This window comes from Crinia signifera, chromosome 1 (assembly GCF_055691185.1).
Source record: "Crinia signifera chromosome 1, ASM5569118v1, whole genome shotgun sequence".
In the NCBI taxonomy this organism is placed as follows: domain Eukaryota; kingdom Metazoa; phylum Chordata; class Amphibia; order Anura; family Myobatrachidae; genus Crinia; species Crinia signifera.
In genome coordinates this window covers 465752559-465771589 of record NC_139217.1, presented here as the reverse complement: position 1 = coordinate 465771589, position 19031 = coordinate 465752559, and the positions used below count along the sequence as shown (strand labels likewise).

The following is a 19031-nucleotide window of genomic DNA, read 5'->3' as shown; positions in this document are numbered from 1 at the left end:
CAGTGCACTGAGCGTGGCGCATGCAGCACAATGGAGGCAGTTGGGGGTGGGGGTGGGGTTCAGTAGGCACAATGAGCTGCCCGGGCCCTTTCAGAGGCCAGGGCCCAGGACAGCTGGTAACAGTGCCCAAGAGATGCGCTGATCTAAAGAAAGGAATTGTAATATAAGTGCACATATACAGCGACAATCACACACAGAATATAGGCATGCTGCATATCATTTTAATCCGTAAAAGCTGCTTATGCGTAATGTTTACTCAGCTTAGCAAAAAAAAAAACATTAAGTGCCATTTAAATCCCTTTTATGTATAGGTCATTGTCACCCAGTAACACCAATGTCTGTTCCATAAGTATGCCTCTAGATGTTCCCCCGTTGATGTCAGACAGGATGTAGACAAATATTGCTGTATTGGTTTATCGTCTATCAGCTGTCGTGAACTGTGAGTAGCGGAGATAAGGGCCTAAATGCTTTCATGTGTTTTCAGCCCTTGCAAGCCACAAAGCAGGCAGCCGCCTCCGCTGTGATCCTGCCCTGCTTCAGCCGTGTGCTCGGCCAAGATAGAGGCTTACTCAGAGTGAGGGATCCGTCGCACACTGTGATGAAATCCTCATTCACCTCCTGGTTATCTCTCCCCCTGCATTCACTTCTCTATTGCCAGCTCCAGCGGTTCCTGAAATGAAATATGGAAATGCGGTTTGTGTTCCTTCAAAAGGAATCAAGGTGTCTGACACTGGCTGCGTGCACACAGGCCATGGCAGTGTAAGAGCAGGACGCCTGCGTCTTCAGATGGTATCGTCCCGGCACTGATCCAAAGATCTTATAATGAAAGAGTTCTGAGCGCTATTGTTTGTACTAGAGATTAATCCCAAAGTAAAGTTTTCAACTGCCAATGTTACGCAAAGGAATTATCCGCGCGGTTTTAGTACATAGCACCCTGGTATAGTTCTAACTCCACAGCGGAGAGTGACACCCCTGGCAGGGAAGAGGAACTGTCAACCTAAGCCATGTCGACATTTTATAAGTGTTGACCCCAATGAATGTCAACCCTCTGACCCATGTCCATATGCGTTGTGCTAGAATGAACACGAAGTTAATATTATTTTGAAATATTAAAGTCGCTAAAATAGTTTTTTTTTTTTTTTTTTTTTTTTACAAAATGTCAAGTCGACCTTTTTCTGAATGTGCGCGGTTGTACCAAAGAGCATTACCCCCGTCACTGATCCGCCGCAATGATGGATCTCCGTCTGGATTCATTTCTTTAGACTGCTGTTCCCTCTGCCGGTATTATTCAATATTTAAAACAAACTTGCTGATTGAGTTTCTGCCTGTACGCGGAGAGCGCGCAGTAATTAACCCGCAGAAGCCATCCGTGATCAGCCATTTTTTTTTTTCAACTTTTCAGGATGATTAGAATATGAAAATGAAAGGCGCACAATGCTGCAGATGTTTTACAATCACAGCGCACGGCAATTAGTGACATGAGAGCCAGCTGCTTATCTCTCCAGATAAAGCCTCTTAATAGGGAATTACACTCGCAGAGCCATTACCCAGATGGATCCGCAAATCAGGGAGAGAGGAGGCGTTAAGAGTATTAGCTTTGACTAGTGAGAGATAATATATACAGAGATACATTATCTCTCTCTCTCTCGTGTGTGTGTGTGTGTGTATATATATATATATATATATATATATATATATAAAATTTAATCTCTCTAATGTAATATCGCATAAAGGGTATATGTGTGTGTGTCTCAAAAGCCTGTGAAAATGATGGCTTCTACAGTGTACTTTAATTTTGAGCTGTGACAGCTTTTACTTTCACTTTGACCTGTGACAGTTTTTAGCCCGCAAACTATCCACCCGCAGTCCCTATTTGCTCCTACCTCCAATCTGTCTTCACAGCTCTCTAATCCATATACAGCACGTATGAAAGAGATCAATGTCCCTGCAAGACTTTCTTTCTCTTTCTATCAAGTGGCCTCTAGTGGTCACTATTCGTACTTAACCTCACAGAGTTGAGTAGTTAGCTATATATGCTCCTCAACTCTATGGGGGGGATTCAAGTGTTTTGCTTGCTGGCAGCCACTAGAGGGGGCCTAGCGGAGCAAGAGTTGCTTTGTTCGGCGCGCACAGCCATCTGCACTGACACAGTATTATCCTTTATTTTGACCGGCTTCCGTATTGAGGACGATTTTGTCCTACAATCATTAATACATAACTGCTGCGGACCTGCGAGATCTCGGCACACGGGCTGCTCATTGTGACAGTATGAAATACAAGGAGATATTCACATCCGTACAAATCTCCCTAGAGACGAATGGCTGACGTGTATAATAGGTTAGATCTGTGTGAATAATCGTCAGCTTCCTTAATTAGACAGCAATAATTACTTTTCAACTGTGCCAATAAATCTGTAAATAGACAGGACCACTAGAACCTGAATGTCTCGGGTGACCTCTCCAGCGCTGAGGCCTACTGGGATATTTAATCTCCTATCGTCTGCGGAGAAGTAAATATGACAGTATCATCTTCTCGTCCCTCTCAGGCTGAAGAAACATCGGGGTATAGGTCAGGAATCACTGTCACTGGCTGGAACTTGGAATGCAATTAATTGAAATTTGTTTTTGGCTTGTTCTCTACATATCTGACGTGATCTACCCCCCCATCCTGAGATTAGAATAATCTGTGTGCTCCCCACATTCCTTTAAGACCTTGTCACAGCATTGGGTGTAATGTGCTTACTGTATTTACATTAATATACTGTAGATCATGGTCGCGGGTTCCAGGTGGCTGTGGTCTGTGCTTGGGGCCAGTGTACACTGGATAGTGCAATTACACTTACATGGTTTTATAATTTTTGCTTTTATTGCTAGATATTTTTTATATACTATATATTTTTTTTTATGATCTTTTATTGTGAATAGTATTTAGTATAACTATTGTGAGTACTTGTTTCTTAGAAGGGCTCCCATCGCGGGCATCGCATATACATCGCATGCCATTATAATGGCATGCGATGCGACCAATGCGATGGCTGCTATTTTACATAGAAATGCATGGTAAAATGTAAATTGCGTCGGTCGCGTCGCATGCAGCCAAAAAATCGCATGTGATGCGACCGACGCGATTACCGATTTTACATAGGGAACAATGTTAAATGGCCCAATTGACCCAATTTTACATAGGGAACAATGTTAAATGGCCCACAGACCCCAAATAGCCACCCTGAAGTGTGAAATGGCCCCCCAAATTGTTAACGCCACCCCACGATCAACTTCAACCCGAAGCGTGGCGAGCGGCGGCGGTGCGCGTCCTCCGACCTTTTCATACCCCCACTATCCACGTCGGCGTGGAGTTGAGAATAGAAAGTGTGGCGAGCGCACCGAGCCCGAAGCGTGGCGAGCGGACGCGGAATACGAGCCCGAAGCGTGGCGAGCCCCGCGAGGGGACACGAGGCTCGCTACGCTTCGGGCTCGGTGACTCGCTGCGCTCGCCACACTTTCTATTCTCAACTCCACGCCGACGTTGATAGTGGGGGTATGAAAAGGTCGGAGGACGCGTACCTCACGTTGATCGTGGGGTGGCGTTAACAATTGGGGGGGCCATTTCACACTTCAGGGTGGCTATTTGGGGTCTGTGGGCCATTTAACATTGATCCCTATGTGAAATCGCGGTAATCGCGTCGGTCGCATCGCATGCGATTTTTTTTGGCCGCATGCGATGCGACCGACGTGATTGTTTTCCTTGCGATGCCTAAGATAAAAATCGTGGGCTCCCTTCTAGGAAACAAGTACCCTATTGTGTTTGTGTATGTATATCAATTAATTTATATACAGCATATCCTTTATTTTCTCAATTCTTACATATTTATATACTCCACTATAGACACTCCACTATAGACACGGCCTGTGCAACACAATCAGTCACCTGTAGTCTCTTTAAACATTGGGGTGTTTTTGATGCTTTGTGCGAGCAGTGCTGCCTGCTCTCTGTCACAGCTCGCCCAGTCAGCTCGCCCAGAGCGAGGGGGAATTGGCGTATGCGGCCGCTAAAACAGCACGGCTCGCGGCTAAATGCAGCGGGCTTACCGCATTAGCCACGAGCCTCGCTGTTTGGGGGAATCCTCGCCGTCCTCTGGCAGCAAGGGTTTTCCCGGTGCATTGAACACAGTGAGCTGCCGGACCGGGGGTTAAACGGTGAGGATCGCTTGTTTTTGGCGATCCGTGCCGTTTAATCCCCATATATTAAATATGGCCCATTGTGTTGAAAAATAGTTATGGTATTGCTAATCTCAGTAATAAAAAGTTGTTTGTTACTTAATGTTGCCTTTCTGTCATTTTGAACGTGAATGTTGTACAAAAATTCTGCCTAAATACTGAGCCTTTGTTTTCCTTTTTTTAGGTGCATGAGAAGTTACAGAGGCATGGCTTGCATTATGACTCCGGTGTTTCCCCAGACATCACCACCGACACCTTAAGACCAAAGCACCAGCAGAAAACGAACCAGCATCATCTGGACTGGTTACCGAACGCAGACTCTGGCCAGTTAGCGCAGAATGGTTTTCTGAATGCAGAAACCAGCAAAGAGGCTTCTAATGTCACCAAAAGTCCAAATCCGGAGACGCCCTCTTCATTTCTCAAATCCCAATCAAAAAAATCTAATGTGGGAAGTCCTTGGAGTCACGTCTCAACTTCAAAGGAAAGTCCAGCCAGGAGTTCTGTCCCATCGCCGAGTAGAAGCAGTGTTTCATCCGCTCCTAACAATGCAGAAAGTAATGGGCTTTCACCCTTAGAGGACCAAAAAGGTGCGGCTGCTGACCTGCCCGAGCCACCCTTTGGTAATGCAAAAAAGAAGTCTGGCAAGAAGGAGCAAAGTCAAAACGTGCAGGTGACAGAACCTGAGCGGGCAAAAAATAACCCCAAAACATTTGATCTCAAAAGTCAGGACACTGGGGAAGCGAAGAAAGACAATGACAGTCAGACACCTACCCAGCAACGGCCAGATGTCACCTCTGTGAATATGAGCGAAGGTGATTCAAGCCATGTGCGCATCACAATTCCTATCAAATCCGCACCAGTGGATCCACCTTTGAATCGAAGGAAAAAGAAACCATCTCTGAAACCAGCTGTAGACAAAAAAGTACCAGACCAGGACCAGCTTTCGGGGCGGCAAGTAGCTAATGAAATGATCAACCAAGTTGTTTCTCAATCCCAAGCAAACAAGAAAGACAGCAGACTAGTAAAACAGGGGAAAGTGACCAGTCATGAACTGCCTTCAAAGTCAATGGACTTGATCGGAAGTGTAGGAAAAACGTTCATAAATGGCATTACCCGTCTGCAAAAATCGGCTGCCCTCCCTGTACTGAAAGCCATCTCCGATGGTTGCAGGTCTAAAGTGCCCGATTTACAGCACCCCAAATTAGCCGCAAAGAAAAGATGGGCATGCGGGAAACCTAAAATAAATGCCCCCCATGAAAATACGGTTTCTCTTTCTGAAAAAATTGTGGTAGACCCTCCGTCTGCTTACCCAATAACCCCCTCCAGCCCACTTTATACGAATACAGATAGCCTTACAGTCATTACGCCAGTGAAAAAGAAAAGGGGTAGACCAAAGAAACAACCTTTACTTACTGTTGAGACAATCCATGAAGGAACGTCTACTAGCCCAGTAAGTCCCATCAATCGAGAGTTTCCAGGGATGAAGAAGAGGAAGGGTAGGCATAACCTTGCTGACCTGGTCCATATTACGCCTTCCATTGAAAAATCCATCAGCGATTTAGAATTTCACAGAAAAGTTGGAAAGCTTGGACTATTGGATAAAAAAACAATAAGAACCATCAATAAAATGAAAACGCTCAAAAGAAAAAATATCCTAAACCAAATTTTGTCTTGCTCAAGCAGCATAGCCTTGAAATCTAAATCTCAGCCGCAGTCAAATGCAATAGCAACTGTAACGACAACGCTTGATGCCAGATTGGGCAAGCAGATTAATGTCAGTAAGAGGGGGACAATCTATATAGGGAAGAAACGGGGGAGAAAGCCGAGAGCAGAGCAGGTTCCCCCTCAAAATGAACGTAGAACAGCCATTAAACAAACCAGGCCTGTTTCTAGCCAGCCCGAAAATCCAGCAGTGCCTTCCAACTTGCAGTCCTTCGTGGCATCTTCACCAGCAGCTATTCACAGTTTTGCGACGCATCTTTTAGGTTCTCATGGAAATCTTAGTCCTGCCAGCACTGACACAATATTTTCAGATTTAAAAACTATGCCAAATCTTCAGCCAATCAGTGCTCTTCCAACGAAAACCCAGAAAGGAATACACGGCAGCTCATGGAAGTTGTCGCCACCAAGGTTAATGGCTCACTCGCCTTCTCATCTGTGTGAGATAGGCTCCTTAAAAGAGGTCACACTGTCACCAGTAAGCGAGTCTCACAGTGAAGAAACCATCCCGAGTGACAGCGGAATTGGTACAGACAACAACAGCACTTCTGACCAAGCTGAGAAGAGCTCAGAATCCCGTAGAAGGTACTCCTTTGATTTTTGCACCCTTGATAATCCAGAGGTTACTACATCTGAAACCAGCACAAAGACCAAGCATGGCCACCGACAGAAACATCTAATCGTTGACAACTTTCTAGTTCATGAAAGTGTAAAAAAGCCAAAGCACAAGAGAAAGAGGAAAGGTTTGCAGAATAGGGACAATCTGCAGTTCCTTGCAGATCTTGAAGACCTTGTAAACAAGTTTCAAGTCTTCAGAATTTCCCACAGGAGTTACACATTCTACCATGAAAATCCTTATCCCAGTATATTCAGGATAAACTTTGATCACTATTACCCAGTGCCATATATACAGTATGACCCATTGCTCTACCTTCGCCGGACCTCTGACTTAAAGTCAAAGAAAAAGCGTGGTAGGCCTGCCAAAACCAATGACACCATGACAAAGGTGCCTTTTTTACAAGGGTTTGGGTACCCTATTCCCAGTGGAAGTTACTATGCACCATATGGAATGCCTTACACATCAATGCCTATGATGAACCTTGGTTATTATGGTCAGTATCCAGCTCCTTTGTATCTGTCTCACACACTTGGGGCAACGTCTCCATTTATGAGGCCCTCTGTTCCACCACCGCAGTTCCACACATCCTCACATATGAAAATGTCCGCTGTTGCCAAGCATAAAACCAAACATGGCGTCCACCTGCAGACATCAGTAGGTATGGGCTTAGGCGACATGACTTCATCCAAAACTGGAGCTGTTGGACTATCAAGCAGCCGGCTTCACAAAAGGAAACACAAACATAAGCACAAACATAAGGATGAACGTGTCCTCGGGGGACATAGTGATTTCAGTGGTCTCTTTTCGGGCAAGTCCGCTAGCTTTTCAGGTCATGCCACAACTGAGAAACTCAGCAATTCTAGCAAAGACCTTTCCTCGACAAATGATAAAAATAAATATAAAGAGAGGCCGAAGCACCAGCATTGTGAAACTGGACAAAGAGGTCCAAAGTCGTCCTTTGAAGTGGACACGCTTTCCTCCTTATCACTTTCAGATGGTCAGCACTGGACTCAAACGAAAGACAAAAGTGACTTAAGCAGTGAATCTGTCGACAGCTGTTTAAAAAGATATTCTGGGAACGACTGCAGTTCTCGGACAGATTCTACCGACCTGTTCGGGGAATTAAATGCACCCAATGACAAGAGAGACGGAGAATTGAATGGCAATAAAAGGAGGACATTTGAAGGATTTGGGTCCTACAGAGAAAAGGACATTCAGTCATTTCGAATGAACAAGAAGGACAGAAATGCCTTTGATTCTTCAGGATCAGGTAAGACCTTTTTCTATCCCGATCTAGGATTAGATGTATATTCATGTTGAAGCACCACTACAGTATATGTAAACGTATGGTTTTTAGATTAAATTGAGACATATACCTCCCAACATGTCCCATTCCATTAGGACAAAATGTTCTGTTCCTGGACTTCCCTCTTAGCGTTAAATTTACTTAGATGTGAGTTTTAATGCCCATTGCAACCAATCCAATTCTAGATATTATCCTCTAGAAGGCGCTAGATAAATAAGTAAAATTTGATTGGCTGCAATGGGCAACATGAGTTTAGATTGAGGTCCATGAACAGATTATTTTGTCTCTCTCCTTTATTGGATCACGTTGGGACATAGGCATATGCTTATATGTATGCACAACTACTGTAGGAGTTTTGCTTTTTCCATTTGTGTTTTTCTTTTTAGGTTGGTATTTTTATTTTTCAAATAGATCTATTGCCTGTAACGGTGCGTCAGCCTATATCTGTACAACGCTCAATAATTGGATAGTTTAAGTAAAATATTACTCATGCAAAAAGATGGCGGTTGTAGTAGGTGCTGGTGTCTCTCAACCAAGTGACTGCTAAACCTGTTTTGTCTTAAATTAATGGCTAGGTCCTGCTACTTTAATTTACGATTAAATTTAAGAGTAAGTTTCAGCACTTTTAAAATGTAGGATCCACTCGATGTGGCCTGCAGATACTTTTTCAGTGGGAACAGTCTTTGGGAAAGTTAAAAATAAACGCATTCGATACCTATACACGTGGACATGTGACTCCATTGTCCAAGTGACTACGCAGTTTTGGTGCCACATGGTCTGACCTCAGACATTATCCAACTGTATTTCTTGCCAGTGATGTATGCCATCTGACCTCAGTCCCATGTAGATTAGGATTTATGGAGTTTTTTTTGTTCAAAATTACACATAGCACTAAGGTGGCCAATTTCGGGATTAGACCGTCTAATGCCGGGCAGCGCCTGAGCACACGCTCAGACGCTGCCCGGCTTCTCCCATACTCGGCAGAGCAGCACTGCGCAGCGTGACCTCTCAGCGTGACGAGATCAGAGGTCATGCTGCGCAGGCAGAGATCACGACCGCCCACCTAGCCAGCCCAAAGCAAGCAACTCCGCAGTCGCGCTCCCCCCCCCAGCTCCCGGCAGCATGAAGCCGCACTCCCGTCCGCCCACCCACCTATCCAGCAAGCAACTCAAGCAGTAACCCAGCAACCTGGTTTCCTGCTCTCACCCACCCAGCCGCAAATGTAAGTAAATGCGGGGCGGCCAGGGCAGTTTTTTATTAGGAAAGCCAATCCCGGGAACCCCGGATTTGAGCATTTTTCAATCCTGAATCCCCGGTTTGAAAAAATGCCCCAGGATTGGCTTCCCTACATAGCACAAATGGACACATTGAAGAATTGACCCAGTTCATAGCGGTACTGTGTGGCCTCTGTAGAAACTAGCTTTTCATAGAGCAGCGGTTCACAAACTCTTTCCTTCCACACCCTTATAGTCCAGGTTTTAAGGATATCCATGCTTGATCACAGATGGTTCAATCATATTGACTGAAGTACTGAAACCTGGGCTGTTGGGTTGCCTTGAGGATCGAGTTACAAAACATCTGCCATATAGAATATATAGTAATGGCCTCCTAAATAGAACAGGGATGGGGAACGCATTCCAGCATGCCCTGCAACAGTTTTAGCATGGACAAATAGCAAAACTAGCAGGGCATGCTGGGATATGTAGTTTAACAATAGCTGGAGGGCCAAATGTCCCCCATTCATGCAATAGAGGATACAAACATCGGACCTTCTGTTTCCTGTGGTCTTATGCTCGGATGCATTTATTGCTCTCAACCGTGACTACGTTTTGTATGAAGTAATCCTATGTAGAATGTATTACTGTGATATATTTTACAACACTTACTTTTATGTTTTTAGTCTTTTGGCAGTTTGTGGACAATGAGAGACCAGGATAAAACTCCCAAGACCCCTAAACATTAAAACCCATTAAAACTCTTGCAGGACATGTGATACACGGTGTATCACAATTGTATCATTATTTCCTGTAGATGGGTTGTGTGCAGCGAAAAGGGTGCCAGGATCCCGACATTCATTACCCGGACGTCGGAATCCCGACTGCTCCCTTGTGGGGGTCCACGGCCCCTGTAGATGGAGAATAAAATAGATGGCGAGCGTAGCGAGCCACTGTGCCCGCAGCATGATGAGCGAGCCCCCCCCCCCCCCAATGTGCAGCCGGGATTCCGACGTCGGGCTAATGACTGTCGGTGTGTTATACCACACCCCAGCCAAAAATGGGTTCCCTCCAGTGCGCGTAAGCTATGTTGTCATTCTTTGAAGTCCTGTTATCACTGTGCGTTCTTTAATGTTCATTACGAATAACTCACAATTTGGGTGCAGTTCTTTGGATTATTTAAATTAATGTATACATTTACTTTTAGGGCATAATTATATTTCAGTGTAATTAAAAGAGGGACCATGTTATGTTTCAAGTCGTTTAATGTTTTCAGGGGAAAAAGGCAGCTCAATTAAAATGTTCATTGGTTTTCTAATTGCAACTTGTGCGATGACTCTTTGTAAGACTATTACTTTGGTTCTATTGGAAGCATGTTCTCTTAATTAAAAACTACAGTGAAAATAAAACCATAATTAAATGGACTTTGGTGTTCAACAGAGAGCCTGGTGACTTGAATCGTTATCTGTTGGTCATATATGCGATGGTAGAATGGCTGAATTACAATTTAAACAGGTCTGAAACGGGACCAGAAAGAGTCACTTGATATATTATTGTGTACCTGGAAGCACTGAATGTCTGAACGCCGGCCTTTAAAGGAGACCTCTGCCCACATTAGTTGGGTTCCAATGTAAAAACGAACAGTGGTTGTAGGTAGACCCTTGATGGCTGACTTTGACACACCAGCTGTTGTTGAACTACACATCCCAGCATGCTCTGCTTTAGTTTTGCTATTTGGCCATGCTAAATCTGATGCAGAGCATGCTGGTATGTGTAGTTCAACAACAGCTGGAGTGTCGAGGTTAGCCATCAAGGATGTGGACAGTAATTAGGTCAAGGTCAAACATTACGATGTAATGTTAATTCTAGGACCCTGCACCTTTCAAATTCCATGCAGTTCCTCTTTCCTGCCTGGGATGATGTCACTGCCTCTGTGGTGGTTCTAGCATAGCTGGTGAGACCAGGCAGTAATAGAAGCATCAAAGTGGACAGCAACACCCCAGGCAGGAAAGAGGAACTGTATGGATTTTGAAAGGGGAATGGTGCTAGAATGAACACTCACGATGGTCAGCACAAGTTTTTTATCCTCCATGTAGACTATGAGTCGGATTAATAACCTTGCCTGAAGCACGGCGTGCAAACGAGCCAGCGAGGGTCAACTTTTGCAATAATTGTGGTCGCATATGATGAAACACAGTAAATAACACCCCCCAACAAAAACTTTTAAAAATAATTTGACCTTTGTGTTAACCATATTCATGTAGACCACTTGACCCACTTTGTTTTACCTGTCGACATATGGAGTCGACTTAATGATATGTCACTGTAATTACTGTAGACTTCTATACCACACCCACTCATTGTTCCCATTGGTCCAGATTCCCAGTTGAACATTGTTGTATTAGAACTCTGTAATTATCACCCACACCTCATTGTTATGTTGTATGAGCACACCATTCTCATACATATCCTTGTGATTTGCTGCGATATTCTAGAACCCTAGACTTTTCAAGCAGTTCAGAACGTTCTAGAAGAACCGATGGAACACTACTAACACCATTTATGTTCTACTTCACTTCTCAGTAAATTATATAAGCCACAATGATTAAGAGGCCTTTTAATACCTGTTGATATTCACTAATGCACCCAGGGCCAGATGCACTAAGCTTCAAAAGTGATAAAATGGAGAGTGATAAACAACCAGCCAATCAGCTTCGACCTGCCATGTCACATGTGTTTGAAAAATGTCAGGTAGGAGCTGATTGGTTGGTTGTTTATTACTCTCCATTTAATCACTTTTAAAGCTTAGTGCATCTGGCCCCCAGTGTGTTTAACCATTGCACTTCTCCTTCATTTCTGCATGACTTCTCTGAGTTGTTTTGGGTGACCTATCTTTTGTTTGATCGGCTATCGGAGAAGCTCTGATTGAGTAGGCTGTCTCCTTTTGTTTGTACGATATAATACGAGAAGCTGAACCGTGTAACTTACGCAATGTGTTTTCACTTCCTATTTTTCATGTTGACAACCACCTCGGAAACCTCAAAGTTCTCATTCCCAAACCACAGTTATACATTAACTTGTAGGTGATGTAGCCTCACACGGGGACCTCCAATTTAGCCTTGTTAATCGTCAACATTCTAGTCTCGCTTTTTTGCTACTATTCTGAATTTCTTCCCAGTTGGGTTTTCATGTCCATTATTAGATGATTGGAACAATACTTGGAAAAGAATTGGGTAGACTTTCTTTCAGGCTTCTCCCACAGTATGAAGAGAAATGGCCAGCTAGGTCTTGTGTGGTTAAGGTGTCTCACAGTAAAGCAGCCACAGCAGGTGCAGAGGTGGTGACGTTATCTATGTTTTGATGGTTCTTTGAACTTGATGACCATCCTTCTTTGGCTAAGCTTGCGATATAAAAGTATATGCAGCTATTTCTGAAAGATGTCTTGCTTAAAGGTCCTACTTTATATACCTCAACCATTGTACTATTTTCTTATTGTTCGGCCACTTAGCGTTCTGTTCCTTTGATCCAGATATGAAAATTTGATTTTCTTTGCAGGCTTTAATACTTTTATAGTGTAGGTAGGGTTGTGTAGATGTATAAAATAATGCTAGTGTTACCTTTTAAACACTAGCAAGTGCAAGCAACACAAGGCATTAGAACCAGTGGGATCCCTTTTTGCAAACCCGGCAATTGCTCCCTGTGGAAAGAGCAGGGCTCTGTAAACAGCCATCTTAAGATAACATTGGTTTCACAAGCAAATTCTAAAAAGTTTCAGTTTTCTGAGCTTACCGAAGACTAGACGGCCCGATCGGGCCTCTTATCAGAATCAGCTTTATCGGCCAGGTATACTTGCGCACACTAGGAATTTGTTTTTGGTTTGCTGTGCAGCAGCCAGGTGGGTAACAAGTAAACCGCATACAGTATAAACAATATAAACAGGTGGGGAAACATGTACAGTCATACAGAAAGTTATTCCGAGGGGACACCGTGTTAGATTATGTGCAGAGGGTTATGGCGCGACTAGAAAGTGAGGTGGTTACGAGTTCACGTGTCAGCAGGCGAACCGCATGAGGGAAGAAACTTTTTAGGCTTCTGGTGGGAATATCCCTGTAGCATCTGCCTGATGACAGCAGGTTAAACAAGCCATGGCTTGTTATAATGAACAATGTATTACAGTAGCTCCTACCAGGTAATGACTAGGCCTCTACATCTTTAGCTTTGGGAGGAATTGCCTTTTAGCCTGTCCTTGAGCAGTCACTGAACAGGTTAGTGTCCCAATGCATGTGATGATCCATTTTGAGGGATTTCTCTCTCCTGTATCTGACTTCTACTATTTACCATGGTTGTCAAAGACCCCCTCATCTTACAGAAGAGGAGCATCCATTAGGCAAAGGGCAAGTGGAGGTTCTCCTGAGGTGGACACAGTCCAGGCTTTGGGAAAACTGCCACTATGTAGTTCAACATCTCCAAGACAACTCTTTAGGTTGGTGGGGCACTTGTCACATCTTGGATAGAGAGACTATTATCACTCACAGTATTCAATTAGCCCTTATCTAACACAACCTATAAAATGACAGTGGCTGTTGGGTATCGGCAACTTTTCCGCTTAATCTCTCCCACGGTTTGATAAATTTAGTAGAGGACTTTAGATAAAGTGTAATGATATCTAGACTTGTCAGCAAGAATTCTCCAACACAGTATCTTTGGAAATAACTGGAGTAGGTCTGCTTAAGAAATGGTAACCATGACACTTTTTTTATTTTAGATTTTTTGAATTCCCTTGGGAGATTACGGTTAATATAGAAGACTTAAAGGTTCAACCAATTTTAGAAAGTGTATATGATTTATACCTTTCTAGCCATTGACTAAATTCACCATGTAGGCCAAATAATTGGGCTTCAGAAAAACTGGCACTGCCACACTCAGCGGCCCATTTGGATGTAACTTGGCCTATCTGCGCATGTTCAGAGTCTCTCGCTGTATTATTTCGGGCCTGTTATTGCCACCGGTGTATGGCCTTGCACATTTTTTCCTGAAATTCTAGATAACAAACTTTTGGCCTAGGGGTGGCGTGAAACAAATGACTGATACTATATACCACTGTGATTCACAAAAGTTTGGGAATCACTGCTGTAAGTAATTGTTGTTGGGGAGCATCTCCTAGAAAGAGGAGGAGCCTTTTATGGATTAAGGAAAATGTTTCCGAGACTTTCTTCTTATAAAAACCTCATATCATGTTTGAGGAAACACCAGGTCAAGTGAAACTGTTGTACATTTTAGGTCAGGCTGTCCTGTCCTGTGATCTGTGGTCAGTCAACGGAGGCACCTGGTTCTTGGGAAGCAACATGCCTGTAACAACCGGCTTTATGTTCCAAAAATGTTGTACTTTGTATTACGTGTGGGTTGATCCAAATGATATGGTCACGTCATATGCTGAGGAATGCAGTATAGCGTCCAGCTCGCTGACCAGCTTGTACACCGTGTACCGATTTCTCTTCATCCTGAGAAGGCATAAATGTCATTTTCTATTGTTAGCATATTTATCTGGATTTATCATCGTCTCTGTAAACATTTTCGGGAAGGGATTGCAGCGGGGAGCGGAACAGACACGAATGTCAACAATCAGACGTTCACTTTCCTTTTGATAGAGTAGAATTCACTTAAATATGTGTCTCAGAGCTGCACTCGACTTATAGAACGCTATTAATAGTGACATGTAAACATGCAGAGCTTTCAGCATTAGATCATCCTGTGTGCTGGAGCACGAGTGGTCTGTGATTGTGTAAATACCTGGATCTCGTACATGGAAATGTCGTCATTTCATGGAAGAAAAGTGGAGTGGGTTCCAGATGGCTAAAGGACAGTGTCTAGGTAGACAGTCAAAAGGTCGACATGCACTTAGTTGACATTAAAAAAGGCTCGACTAGAGCTTTTCATGATTTAGTTTTTTCGATTTTTGCAGGTTTTTTTTTTTCACCATCCCTGTGAACGCGAAAGGGTACATGCTACACCAATTGGAGTCCATGTGCTCAAGTGTTGACTGACACCAAAAAAATGTAAAAAAAATTCATGTCTACATTTTGTCACTGTCGACCTAGTGTATGTTGTCATTTTTACAATGCCGACCTGATGCATGTTGACATTTTGAATGTTGACCTATACATTGCCTGTGATCTATACCACACCCTAGTTTAGCATGTAGGCTCCAGCTTCCAGTATATATACTCTATGAATGCACATTAATCTTCGTACCATTTCCATTTTCTTCTTGTATGTATCTTATGGAAATATCAAAGGCCTAATTCCCGATTCTCCTACAACCTAACCCTAGCCTTCCCCTCCTACAGAGTAAACCATAGCCCCTCCCCTCCTACAGCCTAACCATAGCCCCTCCCCTCCTACAGACTAATCATAGCCCCTCCCCTCCTACAGACTAATCATAGCCCCTCCCCTCCTACAGCCTAATTCTAGCCTTCCCCTCCTACAGAGTAACCATAGCCCTCCCCTCCTGCAGCCTATCCCTACTCTTCCCCTCTTGCAGCCTGTCCCTACTTTTCCCCTTGTACAGCCTATCCCTACTCTTCCCCCTCCTACAGCCTAACCCTGCCCTTCCCCTCCTGCAACCTATTCCTACTCTTTCTCTCCTGCAGCCTATCCCTACTCTTTCCCTCCTGCAGCCTATCCCTACTCTTCCCCTCCTGCAGCCTATCCCTACTCTTCTACTCGTGCAGCCTATTCCTACTCTTCCCCTCCTGCAGCCTAAGTTTAACCCTAACCCTCCCATCCATCAGCCTATCCTTAGCATTCCCCTCCTGCAGCCTAGCCCTCCCCTCAGCATTCCCCTCCTGCAGCCTAGCCCTCCCCTCATGCAGCCTGACCTAAACCATCCCTGCTACCTACCCTAAGCCTAAAGCTATCCCTCCCGCCCTGCAGCCTAACCCGAACCTGTCCTCTTCCAAATGCCTAAACCTAATGCTCTCACACCACAGGCTCCCCTTAACCTCCCCTTGCAGGTTAACATTAATTTCCCCCTAGATGCCTTCCACCCCACCCCAAAGGTGGGCATTGGCATCCCACAATATCCTCTGATATTGTTTTTTCAACATATTAGCTTTCAATATTTTATCGTTCTAGTCTGACTATGTATTTCAACCCTTGTCCTTTATGTTATAATATACATTTTGGGATGGCTAATACCCCAAATGCGTCAAACTTCAGACGATTTTTATTTATCAAAAGTAAAAAAAAATAGGTACTTATATGTTAGTTGGGCGCCCACTAAGCTATTTGCTTAGTTTTCCGCATCCCCTCGCGGGGCTCGCCACGTTTCGGGCTCGGTGGCTCGCTGCGCTTGCCACACTATATAAAATCAACTCCATGCTGACATGGATAGTGGGGGTATGAGCATACTAACTATAGTGGGCGCCCAACTAACATATAAGTACCAAAAATTCTTGAGAATTTAGACCATTTTCTTGTTTTTTTTTTTAACCTTCTTGGGGCAAGGGTTAGAGTTGTCCTATTTAACTTCATATTTTGAATAGGCTCTCAGAATAGAAAAAGGTAAAAAAGTAGAAGGTGTCTCATGTCGTCCCTTCAAATTGAAAAATATACCCCAAATAAGGGACACCCTACCCCGTGACCAAATAGGTTGGCATAAATGGGGGTATAAAATCGGCCTCTCCAAGAGCCCCTGTTAGTGGGTAACTGGAGTTCTCCTTCCATCTGTTGGCACAAAGCAAACTCTGCAATTAGTTTTATTTAATGCCAGGGAAGGTAACTCCTCTCCGCACAGGTAGATCTTGCCAAGTCCTCATGGCAACGCAGGTGAACATGAGGTCAGCCGCGCTCAGTGGGTGACTCTTGAGTCGTCTCGCAGACTTGGAGGCTCACTTGGCTATGACGACGTCTGCTGCATGTTCTTTGTTGACTCTCAAGTTTGTGTTTTGCAATGTCTTGGATTTTGAGATCTGTTTATCTTGGTAAGACTCCGAGTACTCGATGATAATGCGTCCCGGGTTTCTGCTAGAAAGTAGTTTTTGTGGTGGAGAAGGTATTTTTCTCCCGGTAATTTTCCTTCCAGAGATGAATTTCAGTTACACGGGCACCGAGCCACCTCCTAGCATGCCAGCAAGTCACTCCTGTCAACCCAATGCCAATTCTGGAGGGGATGTTTAATGTTGCCTCACTGCTGTCCATTTAAGAGTTAAAGTGATCTCTCAAGAACATTGCTAAGTTGTAAAAATCTGCTAGAACATATTTAACCACTTAAAGACTTGGAGTGGCAGATAAGATCTTGGTTGATACTTTATCTCTCTCTCTCCAAGGTTCGATGCATATATCCCTATTAGTGTTGTACCTCTTTGGCAAGGCCAAAGTTTTTGTAATCAGATTTGTAATATTTTTTTTAATAACTTAAACAATGTTAAGCCTTCAATAGAAGAACAAGTCTTTATGTGCTGCCCCCCCTATTGGCAACATTAATATATTCTTATTGTCTTTGTAAAGCTGAGATCAACTCCAAAACACTGGAGAAAAGACTTTGCTGTATCTCACAATTCACCAAGAGGTGAACTGCAGAGGAACCATTGCTTTCTTCCGTTGTCCCCCTTACGCCATTTCTATAGACCTCTATGGGAATCATTGCCTGAGTCTATTTAGCAATTCCACCTAGCGCCTGGGGTTTGTCCAGCCCAAAGATGGATTCACCGTATAGATAGCACGACTATAGCACAATGCCCAATAATGATCTTACCAAGCTTGATAAGATTGTTGCCGGGCACGTTATTTAAAGATCACTTTTATCTGCTTGTGGGTTCTATCATCGTCCACCACACTAGTAGGCCCCGGAAGGGACCATGCTGCTCTGCCTCAATGACTCGATGAATTTTTGACACCCCACGTAACCAAAAATTAGCAGCATATTCATATAAAGTGTGGTTGGCATTAAAAAGTGAGAGTCTTCATAACATCACTATATGGCCTCTCTCATCCTTAAAGCATCCAACCTCCTCTTGCTTGTCAATCCTCTCCACCTCTTCCTTTGGACAGCAACACAGCCAATCCTAACGCTGGCTAACAATTCTTCGTAGAACCCAACTGCGACCTTTATTGATCCCACCTCGTTGTCTTCATCTTTCTTTTACAGAATACCCCTTTGCCCTATCTGTGCGCCATCTAACCTGAGAGCAAGCCCACCTTGAAGTCCTCCTTCCAGTGCCTTCTCCTTACTTTTTGAATGTTCTTCCATCCCTCAGCCTTCCACTGAAGATCCACTGTACCACCAAGCCCACCCAACTCTAAGCTACCCCCCCCCCTTACTTGCCCAACCTCTAGCTATCTGTTCACACTACCTTTTGTAGCTTCTCCACCCTATTACATACACCCAGTCTCCAGCAGATTGAGTTAGACCCCAGGTCTTCGTACCCGTTTCCAACATCATATATCGTGTACATCTAAGTATGCTTGCCTCTTCACAGTCCAAAAATGAACATAAATGTTAATTCTGTTGGATGACTTTGGCCAGTAGGTCCCCAGGTACGAGGTGACAGAACCTTAGTTCGTATTTTTACAAATATAGACATTCAAAGCTTTTCCATCACAAATAAAAAGAGAGATTATAGTAAATCTATTCCATTTCTTTTCCTTTTTTGGCCAATAAAAAGAGCTGACAGTTCGGAGGTGAACAAATTGTGTATGAGATCTGTGACTTTAGTTCAAGGTTGTGTACAAATCTAAGGCTGCTGCTGTAGATTCACGATGCCCCCGGGGAGCAGCGCGCGGGGGACAGAGGAGCAGTGTTTTGTGTCGGATGAAACATTTTGTGCAGCTCCGTAGAGTAGTGTCACATAAGGGCACATCTATTTAGCTCAGACTGGAGAGGCGCCTCCAATGCTTGAAATATTTATAAAGAGGGGTTAAAGCTGTCCACATCGCAAGTGACTGAAGAAAACAAC

At 43.9% G+C, this 19031-nt stretch overlaps 1 protein-coding gene across 1 annotated transcript in view; it reads left to right on the top strand.

The window, feature by feature from the left end:
• Positions 1–19031, top strand: part of SETBP1 (SET binding protein 1) — a 131445-nt gene that overhangs the window by 94749 nt on the left and 17665 nt on the right. The window contains exon 3 of the mRNA XM_083155360.1: positions 4402–7825. Coding sequence (XP_083011486.1) covers positions 4402–7825 — 3424 coding nt within the window. The remainder of the gene's footprint in view (positions 1–4401; positions 7826–19031) is intronic.